General features: G+C 56.9%; 1 protein-coding gene across 1 annotated transcript in view; it reads right to left on the bottom strand.

The window, feature by feature from the left end:
* The window catches only part of COL27A1 (collagen type XXVII alpha 1 chain), a 136,910-nt gene that overhangs the window by 48,544 nt on the left and 67,243 nt on the right, over positions 1-21,123 (bottom strand). Inside the window, exons 15-25 of the mRNA XM_069476710.1 lie at positions 18,851-18,904; positions 18,131-18,175; positions 14,942-14,995; positions 13,667-13,720; positions 12,970-13,023; positions 9,935-9,988; positions 9,715-9,768; positions 8,091-8,135; positions 6,960-7,013; positions 5,288-5,332; positions 338-391 (exon numbers count right to left, since the gene is read on the bottom strand). Coding sequence (XP_069332811.1) covers positions 338-391; positions 5,288-5,332; positions 6,960-7,013; positions 8,091-8,135; positions 9,715-9,768; positions 9,935-9,988; positions 12,970-13,023; positions 13,667-13,720; positions 14,942-14,995; positions 18,131-18,175; positions 18,851-18,904 — 567 coding nt within the window. The remainder of the gene's footprint in view (positions 1-337; positions 392-5,287; positions 5,333-6,959; positions 7,014-8,090; positions 8,136-9,714; positions 9,769-9,934; positions 9,989-12,969; positions 13,024-13,666; positions 13,721-14,941; positions 14,996-18,130; positions 18,176-18,850; positions 18,905-21,123) is intronic.

Below are 21,123 nucleotides of genomic sequence, written 5' to 3'. Positions count from 1 at the left end.
TGCTCATCGTTCATCTTTGTAAAAGACCATCGTCCCTCCCTTCGGTTGTCTGCCCCTGTGCAGAGCCCATGGGCAGCGTGAGGGGCCCAGGTCACACGCACCAGTGGTTGTCACCCGGAACTCTAACTGTGCTTGAGGGTGACAACAGGAGGACATCGGGAGCCCTGGGGGATGCCGGGAAAGGCGGCGATGGTCCTTGGAGGGTCGGGGTGCTGAGTCAGGACAAAGGCCGGGGGAGGGTGGTCTTGAAATCCCCAGGTCACTAGGCCCCTTCACCTCTTGAAAATTTGGAAACACAAGCTCTATTTGTGTGTCCTCTTCCCCCGATACAACTCACCTTTTCTCCCACGATTCCTGGCTCCCCGACCAGACCAATGAATCCCGCAAGTCCCTGTGAGAGACAGGTGCGAAAGCAGGAGGAAACAGCGTGAGCTCGGGCGCGGTGAGTCTTCAGAGCGACTCACCGCCCCCCCTTCCTCTGGCGCTCACGCTCCCAGGTGTCTCCTGCCCGGTGCCTGGTGATCCGGCCAGCTGCCACCAAGGAGAGCACTGCCTCTCTCTGGGCACCATCCTGACTTCCCTCACTCCGCCAGATGGTTCTGGTTTCGGAGCCAAGCGGTGGGGCCGCTGCCAACATCCCTGGGAGTGCCACACATTCTTCCCGTGCCAGAAGCAGGCTGGGAGGCTGCCACGTTTGGAGAGCTGGGGGGTGTGCGTGAGAGGGGGGTGGCCCTTAAGCTGTGCTGGGAAGAGGCCATCTGTCCCCATCTTTCGGGGCTCTGGGGTGTTTCGAAGAGAGAAACAAACCCACTGGCTACGACAGAAATACCGTAACAGCCTCTGCCAAGAGATCTGATGGCAATCTGGGAAGTGGGGGCCTCTTCACTGTCTTCTGAAAGCCTTCCTCACTTCTTCCTGAAAGAGCACACACACACACACACACACACACGCACACACACACGCACACACGCAGTGGCTCCTGTTGCTCTTTTTAACTCCACTGGGTGATAACTTGCCTCTGTGTTCCAGGGGCTTCTCCTAGGTGGCTGAGCAGGCACACACATGCGTAGCGCGAGTGAGCAGCCTAGAAAGGTCTCCCAGGAAGGTAGACCGATTTCTTGTTCAGGCCCTACCCTCTTCCCTGCTAAGGAAAATGCAAGCTGAGGGGTGGTAGGGAGGGGGGCCTTGTGTGGCTCAGGAGTGTAAAAAGTGGCTTTGGAAGAACCCAGACTTGCAGCGAGGAGATTCTGGGAGAATCAGGAAAGACTGAGGGATGAGCGGGTCTGTTCCATAAACTCTGCTTCCTCTCCCCAAACTCTGGCCAGACTGACACGAGACCTGGGGCCAGCGGCAGACCGGAGGCCGCGCACTCAGGCAGCAAAGCCAGCCCAGCTGTCAGTCAGCTAGGGTGAGCGCGTGCTGCCCAGTTCCCCAGGGTTAACTCTGAGACCCACGCTGCCTTATCCGAAGACAGCGTGGCAGCTTCAGCCAGGACCGCATGTGTCTTGCTTCTGCAGCCTGAGATGTCACTGGTCTACGGGGATCCAAGGCCCAGGCACCCCGAGGCTGTGAACAGACCTCCCACCACCCTAGCACCATCCCTGCACATGGGGGACCCCAGGCCTGCCCTTGCTTTCCTGGGCCCAGAGACCCTTCCGGAGGGAAGTATAAGGTGAGAGGGTCGAGGTACACAGTATAGGTCATGGCTAACATGTCACAGAAAATAACCAATTATTTGACTTCTGCAACAACTTAATTTTAAAAACTGAATTAGAGCATTTTCAAGGTGATAGCAATATTAATAACAACAGCTTCCATGTATTGAGCACTTCCTGTGTGCAAAACCCTGTTCCTGGCACTTTATCTCTGTCACTGTCATCCAATCTGGGCGTGAGTGGTGTCTCCGAGCCCCCTCTGCAGAATGGGAGACAATGAAGTTCCTTCCCTGCCTCCTGGGGCTGTTCTGAGCATTCGAGAAGATGTGTGGCACGTCTAGCCGCTCCATAAAGCTAGATCTCTCCCCGCCCATCCTCAATCACAGTGAAAGGGCACGAGGTAAGACAGAGGCCCGAGCTGCCCACAAGGGAGCAGTCAGACGTGCAGAGGATGCCGAATGAGCGGAATAAAAACTGCTCTGTTCGTTTTTAGAGAAACAGAAATTTCATAGCTACTTTAAATTTATGAGTTGTTGGGTCCTGGAAGACAGGCAGGTCATAAACCTCAAACGAGAAGCCAAACGGGGTCCTAATGAATAAAGGCCATACAGTGAGTGCCCCAGTCCCCACCCCGCCCCCTGGAATTGCACCCCCACGCCAGGCACTGTCCCGGAACATCCTGGCAGGCCTGCACGGGGCCGAGGCAGGGCCAGGGCAGCCAGCCCCAGAGGTCCAGGGCTTCCACCGGGCAGGTCGGGTAGAGAAGCAGCTCTGACAGCCACGGGCATGGCTGGCTCCGCTCAGGCTGGCCAGAGGGCACAGGGAGGGGGCAGCATTGTCACCCACAGCGGGCACTGCGCAGGCAGGCTCTGAGCCCCCAGTTTGGGGGAGGAGGCCGGCCCGGTCCTCATGTTGCCTCCAGATAAAAGATCGCTGTCTGCTGTGGGAGATCTTCTCCCTCTCTCCCCGCCTTGTCTCATGTAACATTCTGCTAATCGCTGGGTGTAACAGGACAGCTGTGGGTCCTCAGCCGGACCAGACAACTCAGGGTTAGGTGTTGACATGCTTGGCTTGCCCTGCACAGAGCTTCTTGAAGGCCAGCCCATGCCTCGTCCCCAGCACCTAGGACAGGGCCTGGCGAGCAGTCTGCATGTTAACGGTTAGATAAATACCAGGGCTCAGGAGGCCAAAGAGTTTCTCAGCCCTAGGGGCAGGTCTGGGGAACGCAGCAGCCCTCAGTGTCAGTCTTGGCTCTGACAGTGGTATTACTGCCTGTGAGATCTTGGGCAAGTGACTTAACTTCTCAGAGCCTCAGTTTCCCCGTTTGCAAAATGGGGATTATAATACCTATTGCCATAGGGCTCCTGGGGGGAATTGCAGGCGATGGTGTATATAGTGTTTGGCCCAGGGCCTGGGATCTAACAGGTAACTGACAAATGTGGCTGCTACTATGATTATAAGGCGGTCCTGTGGCCTGAGCTTCAGAACTCTTCCCTGGGGATCCTCTAATTCTGCAGTGGACAGGAAGTGCCTGCTACGGCAACGGCCAGCGTGGTACCTGAGTATGCCTTACAGCAGCCCCGGGGCTCCAGCTCTGCCTCTCTTTCCTGTGTGGTCCAAGCTGCCTGGGTCCAGGCTACCCCAGGCAGTGTTCCCACCTCTCCTGGCCCCAGCTCTGTCACCAGCCCACTTGGTCATACTGGTCAAGCTGCTTCTCCTCCATGAATGCCAGGTTGCCGAGGTAGACTAGAATCCAGGGCTTCTTAACCTCGGGCCTCTGTCAGGCACTAGGGTGGAATTCAGGTCCATGAACTTGAATGGAAAAAACCACAACTTTTATTTTCATGAACCTCCAATTGAATTTAGCATTTCCTTCAAATATGAGTGCGCAGGCAACAAACCACAGTAGTATTGTCCGTGCCTGGGACCATACCAGAAAGTGACATGTCACATCATAGCATTGCTGCAGAGACCTCAAAATATGCTATGGAGGCTTGTCACCACTTCAGAACTGACGTGGTTGTTTGACCTGCTCCTGGACCTCATTATTTAATGCATTAATAAAGAAGCATGTATATGAGTATACCACATTTTTACATATTTTCATAATTCTGTTTCAATATAACTGGTTTCCTTTGTAATCCTGTGTGTTTTATTTTACGCATTTAAAAACTCTATTCTGAGGCCAGGTGCAGTGGCTCACACCTGTAATCCTAGCACTTTGGGAGGCTAAGGAGGGAGGATTGCTTGAGGTCAGGAGTTCAAGACCAGCCTCAACAGGAAAGAGCAAGGCCCCGTCTCTACCAAAAATAGAAATATTAGCTGGGCGTGGTGGCACATGCCTGTAGTCCCAGCTACTCTGAGGCTGAGGGAGGAGGATCACTTGAGCCCAGGAGTTGGAGGTTGCAGTGAGCTATGATGATGCCACTGCACTCTAGCCGGGGTGACAGAACAAGAGAGCCTGTCTCCAGAAAAAAAGAGAATGACACAATAAAAACTCTATTGTAGGAAGGGGGTCCATGCCAGGCTGCTGGCAAAAGAATCCAAGGCACAAAAAAATGGGTAGGACTCCTGGATACTGTGTTTCCAAGGACCCTTTGTGTCCTGACAGTCTAGGATTCTGAGTATGTATTTCCCGAGGGCCCTGTCATTAGCATAACTATGAAATTGAATTTGCTGATCGTATTGCCTCCCGCGCCCCCCAAATCAGGAAATATATCCAGGCCGAGGCAGTTTTTCCAAACTCCCGGGCTTCCCACAGAATGTGCTCGAATGACACTGGAAAGATTTCAAAAATCCAGGCCTCCTCCTGCTTTAATTTCTTTCTTCCCCTCAACAGATGTTGCGGGCCTGGTGAGGAAGCCCATCGTGTGCGGCTCTCACGCCACTGGCCACTGACGGTGCTTCTCGGTGCAGCCAAATTGCTCTGGGTCCCCCGCATTGCTCCTCCTTCCCGCTGGGGGAAGCCCCTTCCAGGGTTCTCAGGGTGAGGTGTGTACTTAAAGGAGTGGGGGCGATTGCCACCTCGGGGCTCACAGGTTAAGCTTTCGGGAGGTGCCAGGGCGGGAGAGGAGGACGGAAGTTACACACCGCTGTCTGCGCAGCACTCAGAGCTGTTCTCTGGACTTTGATAACTGCCGGTCATCAAACCTCCTTGTTAATGACTAGTTGCAACCTCCGCTCTTCTTGGCCTCGCTTCCCAGCCAGCCAGAGCCACTGGTTTGAATTCTATTTTCTTTATAGTTTAGGGATGCCTGGACCAAGAACCCCTGGCAAGTGGTTACACTTCTCTGGCCTTTGACTTCCTGCCCCATAAACGCAGTTGTGAAGGGCCCCTCCAGTTTTAACACCCTTGGGGGCGAAGTCACATAACCTCTTTGGACAAATGCACCAAAAACATCTGTGCAGAGCCTGGCCGTGGGGAACGGCCATCGTGACTGTGATTCGTGGCTTCCTCAGTCAGGGCCTTCTGCTCTCTGTCACCGTCCGCATCAGTGACAGGGGAGCCAACCTACTTCTGGAGTTGTTCTGAGAATGACACGAGGTGGTGCACGCGGGATGCTCAGCAGAGGGTGGCACACGGGAAGGGCTCGGCACATGGAGCCCCCGTGTCCAGACTGTCACTAACTTACCTGCTCACCCACGGGCCCCGGCCGTCCGGGATCGCCTGGCTCCCCCTGCAAAGAAACCAAAGAGGACGGATTGGCATGGAGACGGGAGCCCAGGCCTCTCAGGGAACGCTCCCAGGTTACCGGCCTTAGTTGCCATCGGTGGGGACGAACCAGAGTCTGGCCTTGGTGACCCCAAACAAATGGCAGGGACAAAGGGGCATTCGGACAGAAACTCTGGCCCCAGACAGGACTGCAGTCACCCATTCCTTCTGAGTAGCTCTCGACACATTACTCAGCACCCTGATGTGTGTATCTCATTTGGGTCCTTCAACAACACATGGGATTTTTGTGGATGGAAACTGAGGCCCAGAGAGGTGAAGTGAGCTGCCCAAGGTCACACAGCAAGCAAGAGGCAAAGCTACCATAGGAACCTTGGTCTGCTTGACTGAAATGCCCATCCCACTGTACCAGGCTGGCCCACTGCAGGAAGAGCAGTGAACAGGGGAGTTAGGGGCCCCGGGCCCTAGACCTCAACCCACCAGAGCTCTGCCACCAGCTCATGGGTGACTCGGTGAGTCTCATCTCTGCTCTGGGCTCAGCCTTCCCCGCTATACGTAAGGGAAATTAGATTCGTTTGTCTTCCAGGCTATTGCCTGCTTGCATATTGGGTGGCCTATCGTGGGCAGTTCTGTCCCCTGCCAGGGTGGCTCCTGCTCCCTAGGTGGCCACAGCTGCCCTGGTCTCCCCACAGCAGGCCCGTGGGACAAATCCACCCAGACTGGGTCACCGCTCCGGCCACAGAAACCCAGCTGGTGTCTGAGGGAGAGAGGCCGAGACCTCAGAGGGCAGGACCTGGGCTCAAACGAGCCAGGAGTCTGGCTCGAAAACGGATGTGGCTCTCTGCTGCCCTGGCTGGAGTCTCCTCCTCTCAGCTTCTCGGCAGACCTCATGCTCTCGGAAACCAGAGGGGCCAGGACACACCGTGGGCTGTTGCCCCAAAGGGAGGGAGATGGGAACGACCTGGGCTCCCCGGCCCTGCCCTGACCTCCAGGGGGTTTGCCTAACTGTGAACCTGACCCGTCATCGTCATCGCTCCCCAGAATGGCTGGAAAAATCCAACCCTAAAGGGGTGGTCCTTGGAAAACCATCAACTGAGGCCACCTATGAGTTAAGGATCATGACTCTCCTGCCCTGGGCCAGTTCGTTTTTGATAACTTCAAAAACAAAAGAACCTGTTAACAAATGGAATACCTATTTGTTGTACACAATGGGGACATTACAGGGGCCCAGAGAAGAAAATGAAAATCCCCTGTTATCCCCCCATCCAGAGATCACATAACCCCCGACTAGCCTGCAGCCCTGCCCTGTGTGCACGGGAGCAGGCGCTACCCAGCCCTGCGGCACCTGCCTCCTACCCCCATCACCGCCCCACATACGGCCGCCTTCCCGTCTTGTAAAACACCCACGATGCCGTGCTGCGGGGCTGCGCTACATCCCATTACTTGAACAGTCCCCCGCTGATGAACATTTACGTTATGTCATTTTTTTGGTCTATTATCAATGCTTTGTGATAAATGAGACCCATTTTTCTCCCTTTTCACAACCGGCAGTAGGATTCAGGACTTGTCCTGGAGCCCACATATGGTGGACGCCCTCTCTCCTCTTGTCCCCAGGCATCTCTAGGTCCCCTCACCTTCACGCCATCCAGGCCGGGCCTCCCAGGAAACCCCTTCCTGCCGGGCTGACCCTGCAACAGAGAGAGAGGTGAGTGGGGGAAGCTGGGCAGGGACAGCATTGCTGGGGTCCCAGAGCTCTGAGGACCTGGCACGGGGTCTCCATGGCTGCGGAGAGCCACAGTACCCCTGGAGGGCGGGGACGTAGAGACCTGATGCCACCAGCCAGCTGTCCTGGAACGGAGGGTCTCCAGCTGTGTGACCTCAGGGAAGCCTCCCTTCTCCCCGAGCTGCTGTCCTGCGTAAATGGGGATAATGACACCTGCCTTCAGGGAGTGAGGAAGAGGAAGGGACTCGAAAAAACGTCAGGGCACAGGGCAATGGAGTTTATGCTCGTGGTCCTCAAAGTGTGGACCTTTCAGGAGGTTCACGAGGACCACGGTATTCTCCTAATAACATTAAGACGTCTTTTGTCACCCTCATTCTCAGGAGCATAAGTGGCGTTTCCAGGGCTGCACGACACGCGGTATTGTCAGCAGACTGAATGCAGAAGCAGACCCAAGAATCCAGCTGCCTTCTATTAAGCCAGGCATTAAAGGGATTTGCAAAAATGGTAAAACAACGCCACTCTTTCCCCTCAATTGTCTGACTTTGGAAAACATAGTGATATTTCATAAAAATATTTTTATTAACATGAAATGGGTTTGTTATTAATTTTCAATGAATTAATAAATACAGTTAAAGTTTGTCGGTTTTAATTACTAATATCAGCAGATGTAACCCACCCAAACAAAACTCTCTGGGTCCTCAGTCATGTTTAGGGGTGTAACGAGGTCCTGATACCAAAATCTCATGAACTGCTGGTTTATGCAGCTGCTGAGATGACGGTGGGGGCGGAACAAGCGAATTCTGGAAGGCTGCTTGGAGCAGTGGGAGAACTCGGGCTGAAGCACCCAGCACGTAGCAGGTGGGCGGTGACATCAGTCATACTGGCTCTTCTCTCCTCTGGGGCCTACCCTAGTCCTGTCTCCGGCTGGCCCAAGGCCCTCACTGACGACCTCGTTCCACAGCACTGGCCAGATGTTGCCCTGTCTGTGCACAGCTGGCTCAGCTCCAACAAATCCCACCTCTCCCAGGCCAGTGACACTCACCTCCAAGCCAGGGGCCCCTGGTGGCCCCATGGGTCCCTCATCTCCCTAGAGTTGGGAGACACGAGAGAGGAGAAAAGGAGAAAGTTAAGCCAGTGAGACTCTTGGAGAACTTGTCCTGCAAGGAGGGAGAGGGGTGGAGAGAGGACAGCCCTTTTGGACAAGGAGAAATGGTGAACGTGGCCCCCCTGTCTGCTCCCCCCAGGGCAGGGGCTCCACGGCCTAGAGGCCAGGCCACAGAGTGACTTCCAGTGGATGGGGACCCCTGGGATCATGGCGGTCCTGGGCAGGAGGGTTACACCCCACCATGTGCAGGGAGGAACAGAGCTGTAGACTGCAGCTCAAAGACAGGCTCTGTTCCGAGTCCCACCATGGACTCGCTAGTTACAGTGGAGAAGACCCTACAGTGCGATGACAGGTCTCAGTTGAGTTCCTGGAGAACAGCGATGACGCCTCATTCTCTCTGGCAGGCACCCCCTCCCCTCCGCCCCAAACGTCACTTAGGATGGTTCAGCGTCTTGCAGATGTTTGGTGAACGAACGAGTGGTTCGTGAGTGATGAACCGATGAGGACGTGAGAAGTGGCAGGCACATGGGCTTCCGTGGGTGGTAACGTGTAGACAGAAGCACGTGGCTGGGCCTGTCCCTCCCTCCTCTCCCCTCCCTTCCCGCTTCTGGCCATGGGGCTCTCCACACTCCCCCACCCCCACCCCTGGGCCCAGTCAGCCTCCCAACTGGCCCCCTCTGGCATGCCAGGCCTGACCAAGGGGCTCCCTCCAGAGGCGCCCCCCCAACTCCTCTCCCCCAGCTTCCAGGAAAACAGACCTATGTGGCGGCTCCCAGAGCCAGCGCTGGGATCCAGCCAGACCCAGAGCCAGCCCCGAGGAGGGATCCATGTCAGCTGGATGCCCGCCTGTGGTCGCGGTGAGTCCGGGCCTCCCACACCCTCACCGGGGGCTGTGTGTCACGATGCCCCGGGGCCTGAGCTAAGGGGGGCAGGGCAGGGGGGCTAAGGAGGGCCCCATGCACAGAAAAAATCAGGGGCCCACCTGTGCAGTGCCCACCTGGTGCTCCAACAGGCCCACAGGGACCTTTCCCCATCCCCTTCATCAAGTGCTAGTAAGTAAGGAATCTTCACTGTGCCGCTTGCTGGCTGGGCAAGTCGGGCCACTCTCTGGGACGCCCAGGGAAGTGAGCCACAACGGACCTATGTCACAGCTTTGGGCTCAAGCAGACCTGGCTCTGCATCGTGGCCCTGCCGGCTACTAACCATGGGACCCGAGATGGTCTCTACCTCCCTGGGTCTCAGTGGGCTTACCTGTAAAAAGCAGCTGACAACTCCCGCCCTCCCAGCAATGCCCCATAAACTCTGCCACTGCCAGCAGCGCCAGCAGCCCTGGGAGAGAAAACCCTAGGGCAGAAAAGGTCCCCGGAAGGGCCACAGGGCAGGGTCATGGATGATGAGCTGGAGGGCGAATCTGAGGCGGCCCTGGGCCGTGTCCTGGCTGAGGGGCTCTGGCTCCAGGCTAAGGCCATCGGTCCCCAGGACAGGGCAGGCTGGGGGCTGTGGTCAGGCTGGGAGGGACAGTGGGTACATGGGTTGGGGGGGCAGGGCCAGACTGTCTCACCTCGGGCCCCAGTTGCCCACGGGGTCCCGGCAGGCCTCGAGCTCCAGGCTTACCCTGGGGAGAAGGGAACAAAAGGGGGTCTTAGAGGCGGCACCTCTAACTCCATCATGGGCTGGCCAGACACCCCCTACTTCCAAGCCAGGGAGCCAACCCTGCAGGCTTGCGGTTTCTGCAGAGCTGCCTGCCCCTCCAACTGGAGCGGCCCTGGGCAGGGACTCACCTTCGTGCCTTCTGGGCCGTTGTCCCCAGGGGGTCCAATGTCTCCTGGGAATCCCTGGGAGGAAGCAGAGAGCAGGGTCACTCACGGGGGCTGTGCTACGATCCTGGGCCTTGGGGCTGGGGGACCTGACCTGTGTTTGCATCCCATCCTGCTGGGATGTGACCCGGGGCAGGTCAGTGAGCCAGCTGGATCCCACAATCCTCAGTTCTAAGAAAAAACAGGGATGGATCGTGGCTCTGGCCCCGACACCTCGGAGAGGCTCTGAGAGAATAAACGAGATGGTGCAGGAAGGCATTAAGGCCATCACAGGCAAGGTCATGTGCAAAGTCGTCTGACCCAGAATTCTCCAAGGCCTGAGTTGTGGGTGTGCCGGCACAGGGCTCCCCAGAACCAGCCACGCCCTGCCCTGAGAAGTCCGGTCCTTGGACTGCAGTGATCCTGCAGATGATGTTTTCTGAGTTTGCTCTGACTGTGAAAGCGTTGGAAGGTGCTGATTTAATTAACCTCAGCTCCTCCTATAGGAAGCTGAAATCCCGGCTATATCCTGGCCCAGAGAGTTGGACTCTGCCCCGCGCCTCCCACGGAGGCCACTGCTGCCTGCGGAGGCCCGTCCCATGGGATTTACGTGCAGTGGAAGGTTCTTCCTGGCAAGGAGCAGAATCACCCCCCCACCCTCATTCTGCCCCCCAGCGCCCCACAAAGCACAGGGCTCCCTCTCCCCATAGTGGTCTTTGCACAATTTGGAGGCCAATTACCCCGTTCCTAGAGGCTTGCCTTTCTCTGTCCCTTCAATAGCTTCTGGTCAGGGCCCCGGGCACCTCAGCCTGGCTGCCTCCAGCTGTCCAGTCTCCATGGATGGTGACCACCAGAGCCCCCATGCTTCTGTGGGTGTGCGTTGACCAGCACGAGCCAGTAAAGGAACATCTCCTTTCTTGTTTTAGGTGTAATACTTCTGTTAATTCAGCCTAGAACCCCATTAGCTTTGGGGGCAGTTCTACTGCTCCTTCAGTTTCCTGCCAGCTAGAAATCAAATCTTTTTTTAATGAGTATTTGTGACCAAAATGCACCCTCCTACCTTGTCTTCCTAAGTTGGCATTTCTTCTTTCTTCCTCTTTTAACCTTTAAGTAACTCTATTAAATTCCAGCTCAAACATCTTCTCACCCTTCTCACTGCCAAAGGCAAGAGGGGTCCTGAACTTGGAGCTAACACATGAAGCCAAGGCCCACGTATTTTTCCTTAAAACAAGAGGCTCAAAATCCCGTCCTGCCACCCCCTCACTGTGGGACCCCCGGCAAGTTCCTTAGCTTCTCTGGGCCTCAGCTTCCTCATCTGTAAAATGGTGCCTGTAACACCCACCATTCAGGGCTGTTCTGTGGGTTAAATGGAACAATGCAAGCAAAGCACTTAGTTTGGAGCCTGGCACCTAGTAAGTGCTCAATAAAAACCTGCATCCAAGATGATTCTGGGTCCTACGTCCTGAGAAAACAAGTCTGCCTGGGGGATCCATCTCCAGTGAGAACTTGGTGCTCAGGATGCTGAGCCGATTCTCGTGCTCACGTGCATGTGACGGCCCCTCTGATGAGCGGGAGAGAGAATTCACCCGGGGGCTGCACAGCTGGAGCCCCGCCCACGGCCTCTGGGTGAGGGGCAAAGAACCAGGGAAGGCGCTGACACACTTATCAGCTTCCGCCCGCAGCGGAGCAGAGCCCCCTCCCGGTTCGAGACTCAGCCAATCAAAACAGGACACAAGATGGGAGAGGCAGACTCCGGATGTGTCCGGGACCCAGGACAGGGCCAAAGGAGGCCTCATTGCTACTATGTGGCGGAGTGACGCTGAGGAAGCCGCTTTCCTGCTCCGAGACTCAGTTTCTCCATCTGTAGAACGGTGGTAGCGATCTCGCTCGTGCACGGCTGCGGCAGCGATTCAGCAAGTTCTCATCTCGAAGCCACCACACGGCGTCCTGGCACCAGGAGGGGCCTAACGAGTGCGAGGGAGCATGCTTTCCACCGCGCTGGCCAGACTGCTGGGAAAGCCGGGCTCTCCGGAGAGGCTTTTTCCACAGTGACCAGAGGAGGGAATCAGGGCCACGGAGGAGAGGCCAAGTGCTTTTGTCTAAAGATAGGACTGTGCCGCGGCCAAAGTCAACACAGCGCAAAGTCAGAACTTGTAGCTTTTAGGAAACTTTCCCTCCTCCAGCCAGGCGATACCAGGAGTGCTGTTTGGAAGGGTCTGGAGAACCCGCAAAGCCAAACTTTTGTCTTGGATGCGGAGAGCTCGTGAATGAAGACGACCCGGAGGCCAGGGGACTGTGGGTGGGTGGCTCCGGCTGGGGTTGACCTGGGTGCCGGTGACCTTGAGAGTGATCACAGCCCTGGCCCCAGCTCGGGCCAGTTCTCCAGACACGGGGACGACAGAGAGGGCCGGGGAGAACTCAGCCAGCTTATTTCGGCCATTATATGTGAATTCCGAGTTGATGATTCAGGTGTAGCCTACCTGTGCTAGTTATCACACCTGTCCGAAACTCCCCGGGTTTCTCCTTACTCAGCTAGAATTATTAATTGCTAAATCCATACTTCCTTATTTGTTATTCTTCATTCAAAAACCAGAATTTTGCATTTACTGCCTGCTCCCCATACCCGGGAGCTCCGAGCTCTGAGCTTTTCCAGAGCAGCTGTGGGTTAGGAAGGTTCTAGAGCTCAGATGCGGATGCTAACAGTGGAGAAGACGGGGAGCCCCGTGAGGTGGCTGTGGAGCACACAGGACTCTCCTGAGGACTTTACTGGAACCACAAAGCCAGGGTGGTCACAAAGCTGGGCAAGAACTCTGGGGCCAGCTTTCTGTCCCCTCTGCCTTGGAGAGCCCCTGGGCAATACGGGAAGAGCAGATGGCTAATCTAGGAATTTCTATGCTTGGCCTCATTTCTCACTTGCTGCATGACCTCGAGCAAGTCCCTCCCTGTCCCTGGGCCTCAGTTTCCCAAGGGCAACACCCAGTCCCAGCTGTAGCCAGACAGAGAAATGGGGCATCACATACCTCAGGTCCAGGGGGCCCAGGAAACCCAAGAGATCCTTTGTCTCCAACTTTGCCCTGCAGAAGAGGAGAGAGTTGGAGGGAGGCGGGTAAGCCAGGGCGCCACCTTCTACCAACCCCTTCCGTTATCCCCCTGGCTGTGGGTGGCTGGAAAGTTCAGGAACATATGAATAACCTAGACAATGAGAAGGAGCTATTGTTCAAATTCTGCCTCCTACACTTACTAGCCATGGGACCCCAGCAAGTCACTTCACCTTTCAGAATCTTAGCTTCCCCATCTGTTAAAAAAAAAACAAAAAACAAAAAACCAGCAGCTATAATAATTCTCTAACTCCTGGGGTTGTTGGCAGCCTTCAAAGAAACACAGTACACAAAGGGTCTGATGCACAGTAACACTCCATAAATGACACCCTGCTGTGACTGGTGGCATTGCTACTGTTTACAAGGTGTCAGGAGCCCCAGGCTCCCATAGGAGCTCTCTCAGTGAATGAGGCCTGTCTGTGGTGCTGGGTGACTTGCTCCCCTTCTGGGCCTTAGTGTCCTCATCTGTGAAATGGGCAGATGCCATTCTTGCCCTGCTCTGCTCGGCCCCCAGGGCTGTTGCAGGAGGAAATCAAGTCCTGGGTAGGGGGCATCCCCAGCCACATTCCACGAGCAGTTGGAGAGAGTGGGGTTTCGGGGTGCTGGAGAAGGTACTTACCAGAGGCCCTGGCTTCCCCCGTGCGCCGGGGAACCCTGGCAACCCCTGGCTCCCCTGGAAAAGACCCAGAGCAGATGGGGGTTAGTGAGGAAGAGAACCGGCCAGGGGGACGGCTGCCTGGTTCTGCTGCCGGCCCAGCCCGGGAACGCCCACCTTTGAGGAGCATGAACTCCACTGCAGGCTGCAGCCTGGCACCCCCGCAGGCCGGGCCCCAGAGACACCAGGAACGGAGGCCCCCGGGGCTGCCAGCAGGCTCTGTGGCGCCCTGTACGCCCGGGGACTCTGGAGACAGAGCCCAGCAGAAGCAGCCAGGCCTGCCGTGGCTCACAACCCAGAGACACCAAAGCCGGGTCAAGACAGGCCAGAGAGGAGGGAGGGAAGGGGGAGTGCTGGCCAACATCTGGGCCTCGTTGACTGGCTGGGAGAGGTCCAGATGTGGCCACATGGTGCCAGACACAGGCAGAGAGGAGCCGGTCTCAGCAGCCCCACAGCTGGGCTCTGGAAGTCAAGGCCACCTCAGTTCATCCCCTTAGTCAATCAGTCAGTGCGGCCAGTCCCTCCCTCCCTCCCTCACCAAACCCATCCTAAACATTCCCTGCGAAGTGCAGGACCCTGAGCCCAGCTCCCTCAGGGCAGTCTGGGGCCCTGTCCTCGGGAAACTCACTGTGGGGCAGGGGGCTGAGCACAAGTAAGTCCCCCAAAGCCAAGGAGAAAGGTGGCACCACCAGTGAGGGACAGACACGCTGCTCAGGGTACTCAGGGAAAAGGCTGCTCCCCGAGCAGGTGGATAAAGTGGTCTCTGGGCAGGTGGTGTGGAGGGGCTGAGCGGAGGGTGTTGCAGGCGGGGCAGCGGTGGTGTCGGGGCCTGGGGTGCGGTGGGCACGTCAGTGGGCTTGCGGCACAGAGCTGGGGGGCGGGGCAGGAGAGCATCAGAGACACCCACTCACTGGGGTCCTGAGTGCTTGGGTGGGGAGCCAGGACTTCACTCCGGGAACAATAGGGAGCCATGGATGGTGTGTGAGCACCGGGTAGAGCTGTGCCCTCCGAGGATCAACTTGGTGGCAGTGGGGAAGAGAGAGGGAAGGAAGAGGCTGGGGGCCTGGAAAAAGTTGGGAGGCTGTTGTAAAGTCCAGGGAAGAGATACCACCTAGGTGGACGGAGAATGGCAAACACGGGACTGTCTGAGAGGCAGCCACCTCGCAGGTGAGTCTGGGCCCACGACAGGGCCTGGGAAGGAAGCCAGGGCAGGGGCAGGGGAGAATGTGGGGCAATTACCTTGTCTCCTTGGAATCCGGGATCTCCTGACACACCTGGAACCCCTTGTTCACCCTAAGTGCACACCAGCAAAGAAGGTTACGATGGGGACCGCGTGGGCTCCGGAAGCCTCCCCGGCATCCACACCCACTGGCCAGTATGGCTTTGCGGCGGCTGCTCCCGAAGTCGGATCCGAGCAGCAGCAGCCTTGTTAGAGTAACGGGCGGCCCCCCGGGAGGGGAAAGCAGGTCCTGGCGCGTGAGCTGGCCTGTGTGCAGACCTGCCTGGGCTGGCCCAGGTGGCCGAAAGCGCCACCCACAGAAGCTAAGCTGCCTGGTGTCACCTGGCCTTCCTTGACACTTGCAGAGCAAACGAACTGTTTCTTGATCCTTCAACCTTTTCATCATCAAGTGACGTTATCACACAGGGGTGAGGGCAACTTGTCCAAGGGCCCCACGCCACCGTGGTTTCTGAGTTCTTGTGTCTGCTCTCTGATACTGCTCACCGCCAGGCTGTGAGCTGTCACTTCCTTCTTCTGTAGGGGTTTCTGTGCCAGCAATCAGCTTTGGTCTACTTCTGAATTAGCTGCTTTTAATCAGCTACAGCATGAGGCAACCAGATTGCCTGGCTTGTTAAGACTATGTGTAAACAACGAGTAAACTGGTCTTGACTTAGGTCTGGGTGTTTCTCTTCTAAAACAATGTATCCCATAGCCTTGGTGACACTGATTCTGGCCATGGGAGGGCTCTTCTGTTCCCTCCCTGTTTTCAGCCATGTTCTGGTAGGCCAGTGGTTGCTGACCAGCTTTGGAGATTTCTCTCTCCCCTTAGGGCCAGAACCACCTCGCATGGCCCTCACCACTTCCAGCCCTCCATGTTGGACATGGCAGTGCGCTGGCTCCGGGACTCAGAAAACATTCACAGCCCTGGGATCAGGGGGAAAAATGGGGAGAAAAACCCAGGAAGAATGGATCATCTTAGCAAATCCACACTGAGCAGCTAAGGCCCATGACCCAGCAAAAGAACTTCCTTAGTGCAACAAAAACCAGAATTAATTAAAAAAAAAAATTTTTTTTTTTAACTTACTTTGGTTTTTCCAATTTGGAAAATGCTATACAACATCCTGGGGGTTGGGGATCCAAAGAACATTTTTAAAAATGTCCAAAAGAGGAGTGAGGGGGTAAACAAACAAACAAACAAACACCGGGCAAAAAAGGAACATTTAAAAGGCACCCAAGAAAACAGAACAATGGCTTTGGAGAGGGCCGGGCCGGAGCAAGAGGCTTGGTTGCAGAAAGCGCCTCCACGCCGGGAAAGGAAGCCAGGCGGTTGTAAGTGGGACGGAGTCCAGGCCGGGTCATGGAAAATCTGGGATTCTAGGCAGGAGCAAGCTCAGAACATGAAAGGATGGCGCTGTCACCCCAGGGGAGGGCCAAGGGGCACGCATGTGTATGGCCGATCAGCACACAGCACTGAGAGCTCCTCCCCTCCCCACCAAAGGGATGGAAGAGAGATTTCTCTCTCTCTCTCTTTCTTTTAATCCCAAAGACCTGATTTTCCTGAAAACTATGGGCATGAAACTAATTTCCTCCTTTTTTAGTTTCCAGGGCTTTCGCATCCCTAAGTGTCCCAGGCAACTCCCACCAGCCAGCCAGCCGAGTTCTATGTAACACATTTATTTCCATGTTCCTGAAGCAGCACTGAGCTGAGGCCAACTCCACAAAAGGGCCTATAAAAAGCTCACTGCCTACACTCTCATTTTCCCCAACTTCCTTTCTTCCTCGTCCGTGACTTCAACATTTCCAGAGCGCTGGTGTCTCAAGCCTTGGGATAAACAGGTAGTCGTAGGGAACCCCCCGCTCCAACAGAAAGCCCCTTGAGAGGGGCTCAGCAGGCAGCGGGGCGCGGGCGGGGCGGAGGCGGAGGCGGGCTGCAGCTGGAGGCGTGGGCATGACAGGAGGAGACGGAAGAGGGAGAAACAGGTAAAGAAGGCCTGGGTTGGCGTCGCACCTGGCCGGCTACCTGGGGGTGGGCCTGCATAAAGCAACCCGGGTGTGTCCACTTTCACCCAGCAATTCTAATGTTCTAAGAGCCCAGGGGCCTAGGTTGGCTCCCCCTGTAAATCCCCGAGTTTGCTTTCATGAATCTCTTCCCCTCTTTGGGTCTCAGTTTCCCCAGCTGTGAAATGTGACCTCCCAGGGCCTTGCCAGCTCTGACCTCCTGACCTCAGTTCTGCTTTGTGGTTGAGGTCTCTAGAGGCAGGTGCCTGAGTTCAGCTCCTGACCCTCTACTTCCCAGCTGTGTGGCCTCGGGCAGGCTGTTTATTTCACAGGGCTTGGAGGATTAGTGGGTTAATCCACGGAGAGCACTCAGATGGGGCCCTGCACGTGGCACCTGTTCCTGTGACTCAGGTATAGGAGGAAGCAGAGTCACCCGGAGACAGGTGCGGAAGGAGCCTGACCATAGGAGTGGCTGAGTGGCACCATCCCTTCACATCTCTTGTGGGCACTGGGAACACTGCCCCAAAGCCCTCCCGCACCCTCTTTGGGGTTCCTGGTTTGCTGAGAGCCTGAGGGGGGCCAGGCAGGAAGAGCACAGGGGGTGCCGAGCCCCTGTGTCTGTCATTCAGATGCTGCCTGGCTCTGGGCCCCCCGGGGTCCCCCTACCCACCTCCCACTCTGGTTTGGCCTGGCCGAGACAGTGAGAGCTCAGCGGCAGTGTGTACCGAGGGCACGTGGCAAGGGTGCCCCCCCACCCCCGCCCCGTGGCAGCTGGAGGAGAAGCTGTGTTGTCAGCTGGCACGCTCTCTGGGGTTGGGTTCCCAAGTTCAAGCCGGGACGATCGATGTGGGTTTGTTTCCTCCTGTGCTACCACCACCTCCCTCCCTGCTCCGTGGCCTTGTCCTTAAAGCCCTGACGCTGGCCTCGGTCCACTCTCCGGATTCAGAGCCCTGCCTTGACTCACCCCCTCCCCGTGCCGCAATAGCCGCTCATGCACTCTCTGCCAAGGCCTTCAGGCCCCCAGAAGCATCTGCCTGAGCCCCGCCCAGAGTGACCAGGGAGAAGCTGGGGAGCACAGCTTTAGGGGGGCCAGAGGGGAGGCAGGAAGAGCGCAGGGGAGTGGACCTGGCGAGAAATCAGCGGCAGCCTCCAGCGGAGAGGGGGGTGGCATGCAGAGAAACCACAGTGCAATAAGGGAGTATTCAGATCACCTTATCACCTTTCAGTCCGGGCTCCCCCATGCTGCCCATCAGTCCCTGCAAGACAAAGGCCGAGGCCAGCTGTGATGGAGACTCCAAGCCACAGGAGTCAGGAGCCCTGGCCTAACCCCACCAACTGGCTGCAGACCCCGTGCTAGATGCCCGAGCCCCAGGGCCGAGTGTTCCCATCAGTGAAATGGGGCAATGACTCCCACCTCCCAGGGCAAGGGGCGTGGACTGAAGGAGCTAAGAGGCAGTTGACGGGCAAGTGAACCACAGCACCGAGGACTAACCCAGAGGAAGGAGGTGCTGGCGGGGAGGGAACGGTTTAATGAGCAGCGTCACATGTGTGTGGCCAAATCGGGTCGTCCCCAGAACGTGGTCCTAGCAGTTTGGGCCTGCCATTCTCCTACACACCCAGCTCACTCAGGAACGGACTGAGGTCACTGGTTTGCGTTATAGTTTCTATGGCCCTAGCGATGTTCCCCACTGGACCGACTTCCAGTGCCCTGCGGCCCGGAACCTTGTCAGACACATGCTCAGCTTGAGGACTGGTGTCCAATAATGATGTCTGGCCTAAATGACATACAGATGATGACTGGCTGTCCGGCATCCCCCTGTCCTCCCTTCCCCCACAGCAGCTGAGGTCAGGCCTCCTTCCGGGCTGAAATGCGCCAGGGGGTGCCCAGCTGGGAGGAGGCCCGAATCGGGGGAGGGGCAGCCACTATTTACCTTCATGCCCTTGGGTCCCGGGTAGCCAATTGGACCCAACGCTCCCAGGTCGCCCTGGGGAGAGAAAGAGAAAAGGGTGCCATGAGAGGGGCCCTCAGGAGGCTGCCCTGGGAGGGGTGACCCCCACCGTGCCTGGGGCTGGGCTTTCGAGGATGCAACTCCATGGGGCTGATAGATGGTGGAACTAGGGATGCTCTTCGTCCTGTTCAGCTGCACTGACGTGCAGGAATAAACTTCACGCAGATGTTTCACCACGTTCCCTTCTTGATTGCTGCCCTCCCCTACCCCCTTTCTTTCCGTATCAGATGCAAGATATTTCTCTCCCATATCACATCCCTTACCCCCCATACCAGCCCAGGTACGCAGGGCCTTTCACATGACTTCTTCAGACCTCAGTCTCCCTCCCTATAAAATGGATCCCTCTGTCCTAGAGCTGCAGCAAGAATTAAATAAAACACAAGCGGGAGCTTTGATTCCTCCAGCTATGTGCAGGGGAGGCACTTTCTGCTTCCCTGAAACTTAGCCGTCTCCTTGTGAGGGCAGCAAGTGGGGAGTGGCGCTGTCCATTCCAGAAGCCCCAGGGTTGGTGATGCACCCAGTGGGACTCCACGGTCAGCTGGCGGATCCCGGCCCACAGCGGGCAGAGCCAGCTTCGGACCGCCCCAAGCGGGACCAGTGGAGTCGCTAACCCCGAATAGCCAAGCTCCCTCTGCAGGGAGCTCTTCAAGGAGGGCTCTGGAAAGGCTGGGGGCGCACAGCCGGATGGCAGAGGCAGAGGAGAGGTCTCGCTCCTCTGCGACTCACTCACTGCGTGATTTGGGGGAGCTTAATGTCTCGGTGCCTTGGTTTCTTCGTGCCACAAATGGGGGCTCAGGATATCACGTACCTCCTAGCCACGTTTCAAAGAGTAACTGATTCAATATGAGTAAATGCTTGGCAATGTCTGGAGGCGTTTTTGGTTGTCATGACTGAAGGGGTGCTACTGGCATCTAGTGGGCAGAGGCCAGGGATGCTGCTAAACGTCCCGCAGCGGACAGGACAGCCCCCACGACAAACAGTTCTCCAGCCCGAAATGTCAGCGAGGCCGGGGCCCAGAAACCCCGGTTGAGAGTGAAGAAGTGACTGAAATTCCTCCTAACAAGCCTGTCCTCTTTCCTTCGGATCCCCGCACTTCCACCCAGCCTGTCGATGCCCCTCAGCCACGGCCATAACCTTACGCCCACACCCAGAGAGAGGGAGCCCCTGAAAATACTCTCCCCTCCCTGGTCTGTCCTCTGTGACTGATCTAAGTGTCTGGCTGCTGGGTGACCTCATTGTGCCTCAGTTTCCCACTTCCCAAGTCAGGCCCTAGGGGGGCCCCTGGCAAGTGCTCTGAGGTTGGGGCACAGCTCTGGAGCCCTGGAGGAACAAAGGCCGCCCCAGGTAGCCAGGCTGGAGAATGGGGACTCAAGTTCCTGTGTCGGAGCTGCCTGGAGACGTCTTGGAGGGAGGCTGGGCAGGGAATGAAACATCACATTCCTGCCCGGCTCCTGCGGGAAGGGCCAGGGGGGCCGTGCAATGGAATGCCCCCAAGGAGAGAGACGGAGGGACGGTGCTTGGCCTGGCTGAGGCAATGTCAGTTCCCACCCCCCTGCACCCCGAAAACGACTGGAGTCTGGCCTCGGCCCTGCCATGGCTGTGTGATCTGGGGCAAACACCCCCACCTCTGGGCTTCAAGATTCCCACTTGCCTGGGTTAAAGAAAAGCTCCCAGCTAAGCATTCGCTGAGAAATTCTGCTTTCCGGACCCATCAAGCATCTTCTCACTGAGAACGGGAGGGCTCACTTTAACAGGCGACGGTGCCGCACACTGCACGAGTTGCCAGGCCCTGTGCTGAGTGAGCACTTTCCGTGCCTCAACTCAGTTACTCCTCTCTGCGGCCCTGCAAGATCGGTTCTGCCACTATCCCCGTTTTATAGATGAGGAAACTGAGGCTCTGAGAGGTTAGGGCTCGGGCAAAGTCACAGAGCTAGGGCAGTGCTGGGATTCACACGAGATGGCCTGTCTTAGGGCTTCCAGGCAATTCCAAAGTGGCCTTTGGAGAGGAGGAGAAGGGAGGGGAGAAGCCGGCTCAGTGGCCGGGGCGAGGCCGGCCCTCCAGAGAGCTGCATTCCCACAGGCCCCTCCGGCCAGGCCAGGCCGCTGCATCTCTCCCCTCCTTCCCTGGATGGAGGGAGCGAGGGGGGTGGGGGGTCCGCCCAGAGCTCCCCGTGGTGAGCAAATAAACAGCAGGC

This window comes from Eulemur rufifrons, chromosome 7 (genome assembly GCF_041146395.1).
Source record: "Eulemur rufifrons isolate Redbay chromosome 7, OSU_ERuf_1, whole genome shotgun sequence".
Classification (NCBI taxonomy): domain Eukaryota; kingdom Metazoa; phylum Chordata; class Mammalia; order Primates; family Lemuridae; genus Eulemur; species Eulemur rufifrons.
This window is presented reverse-complemented; position numbering and strand designations above follow the sequence as displayed.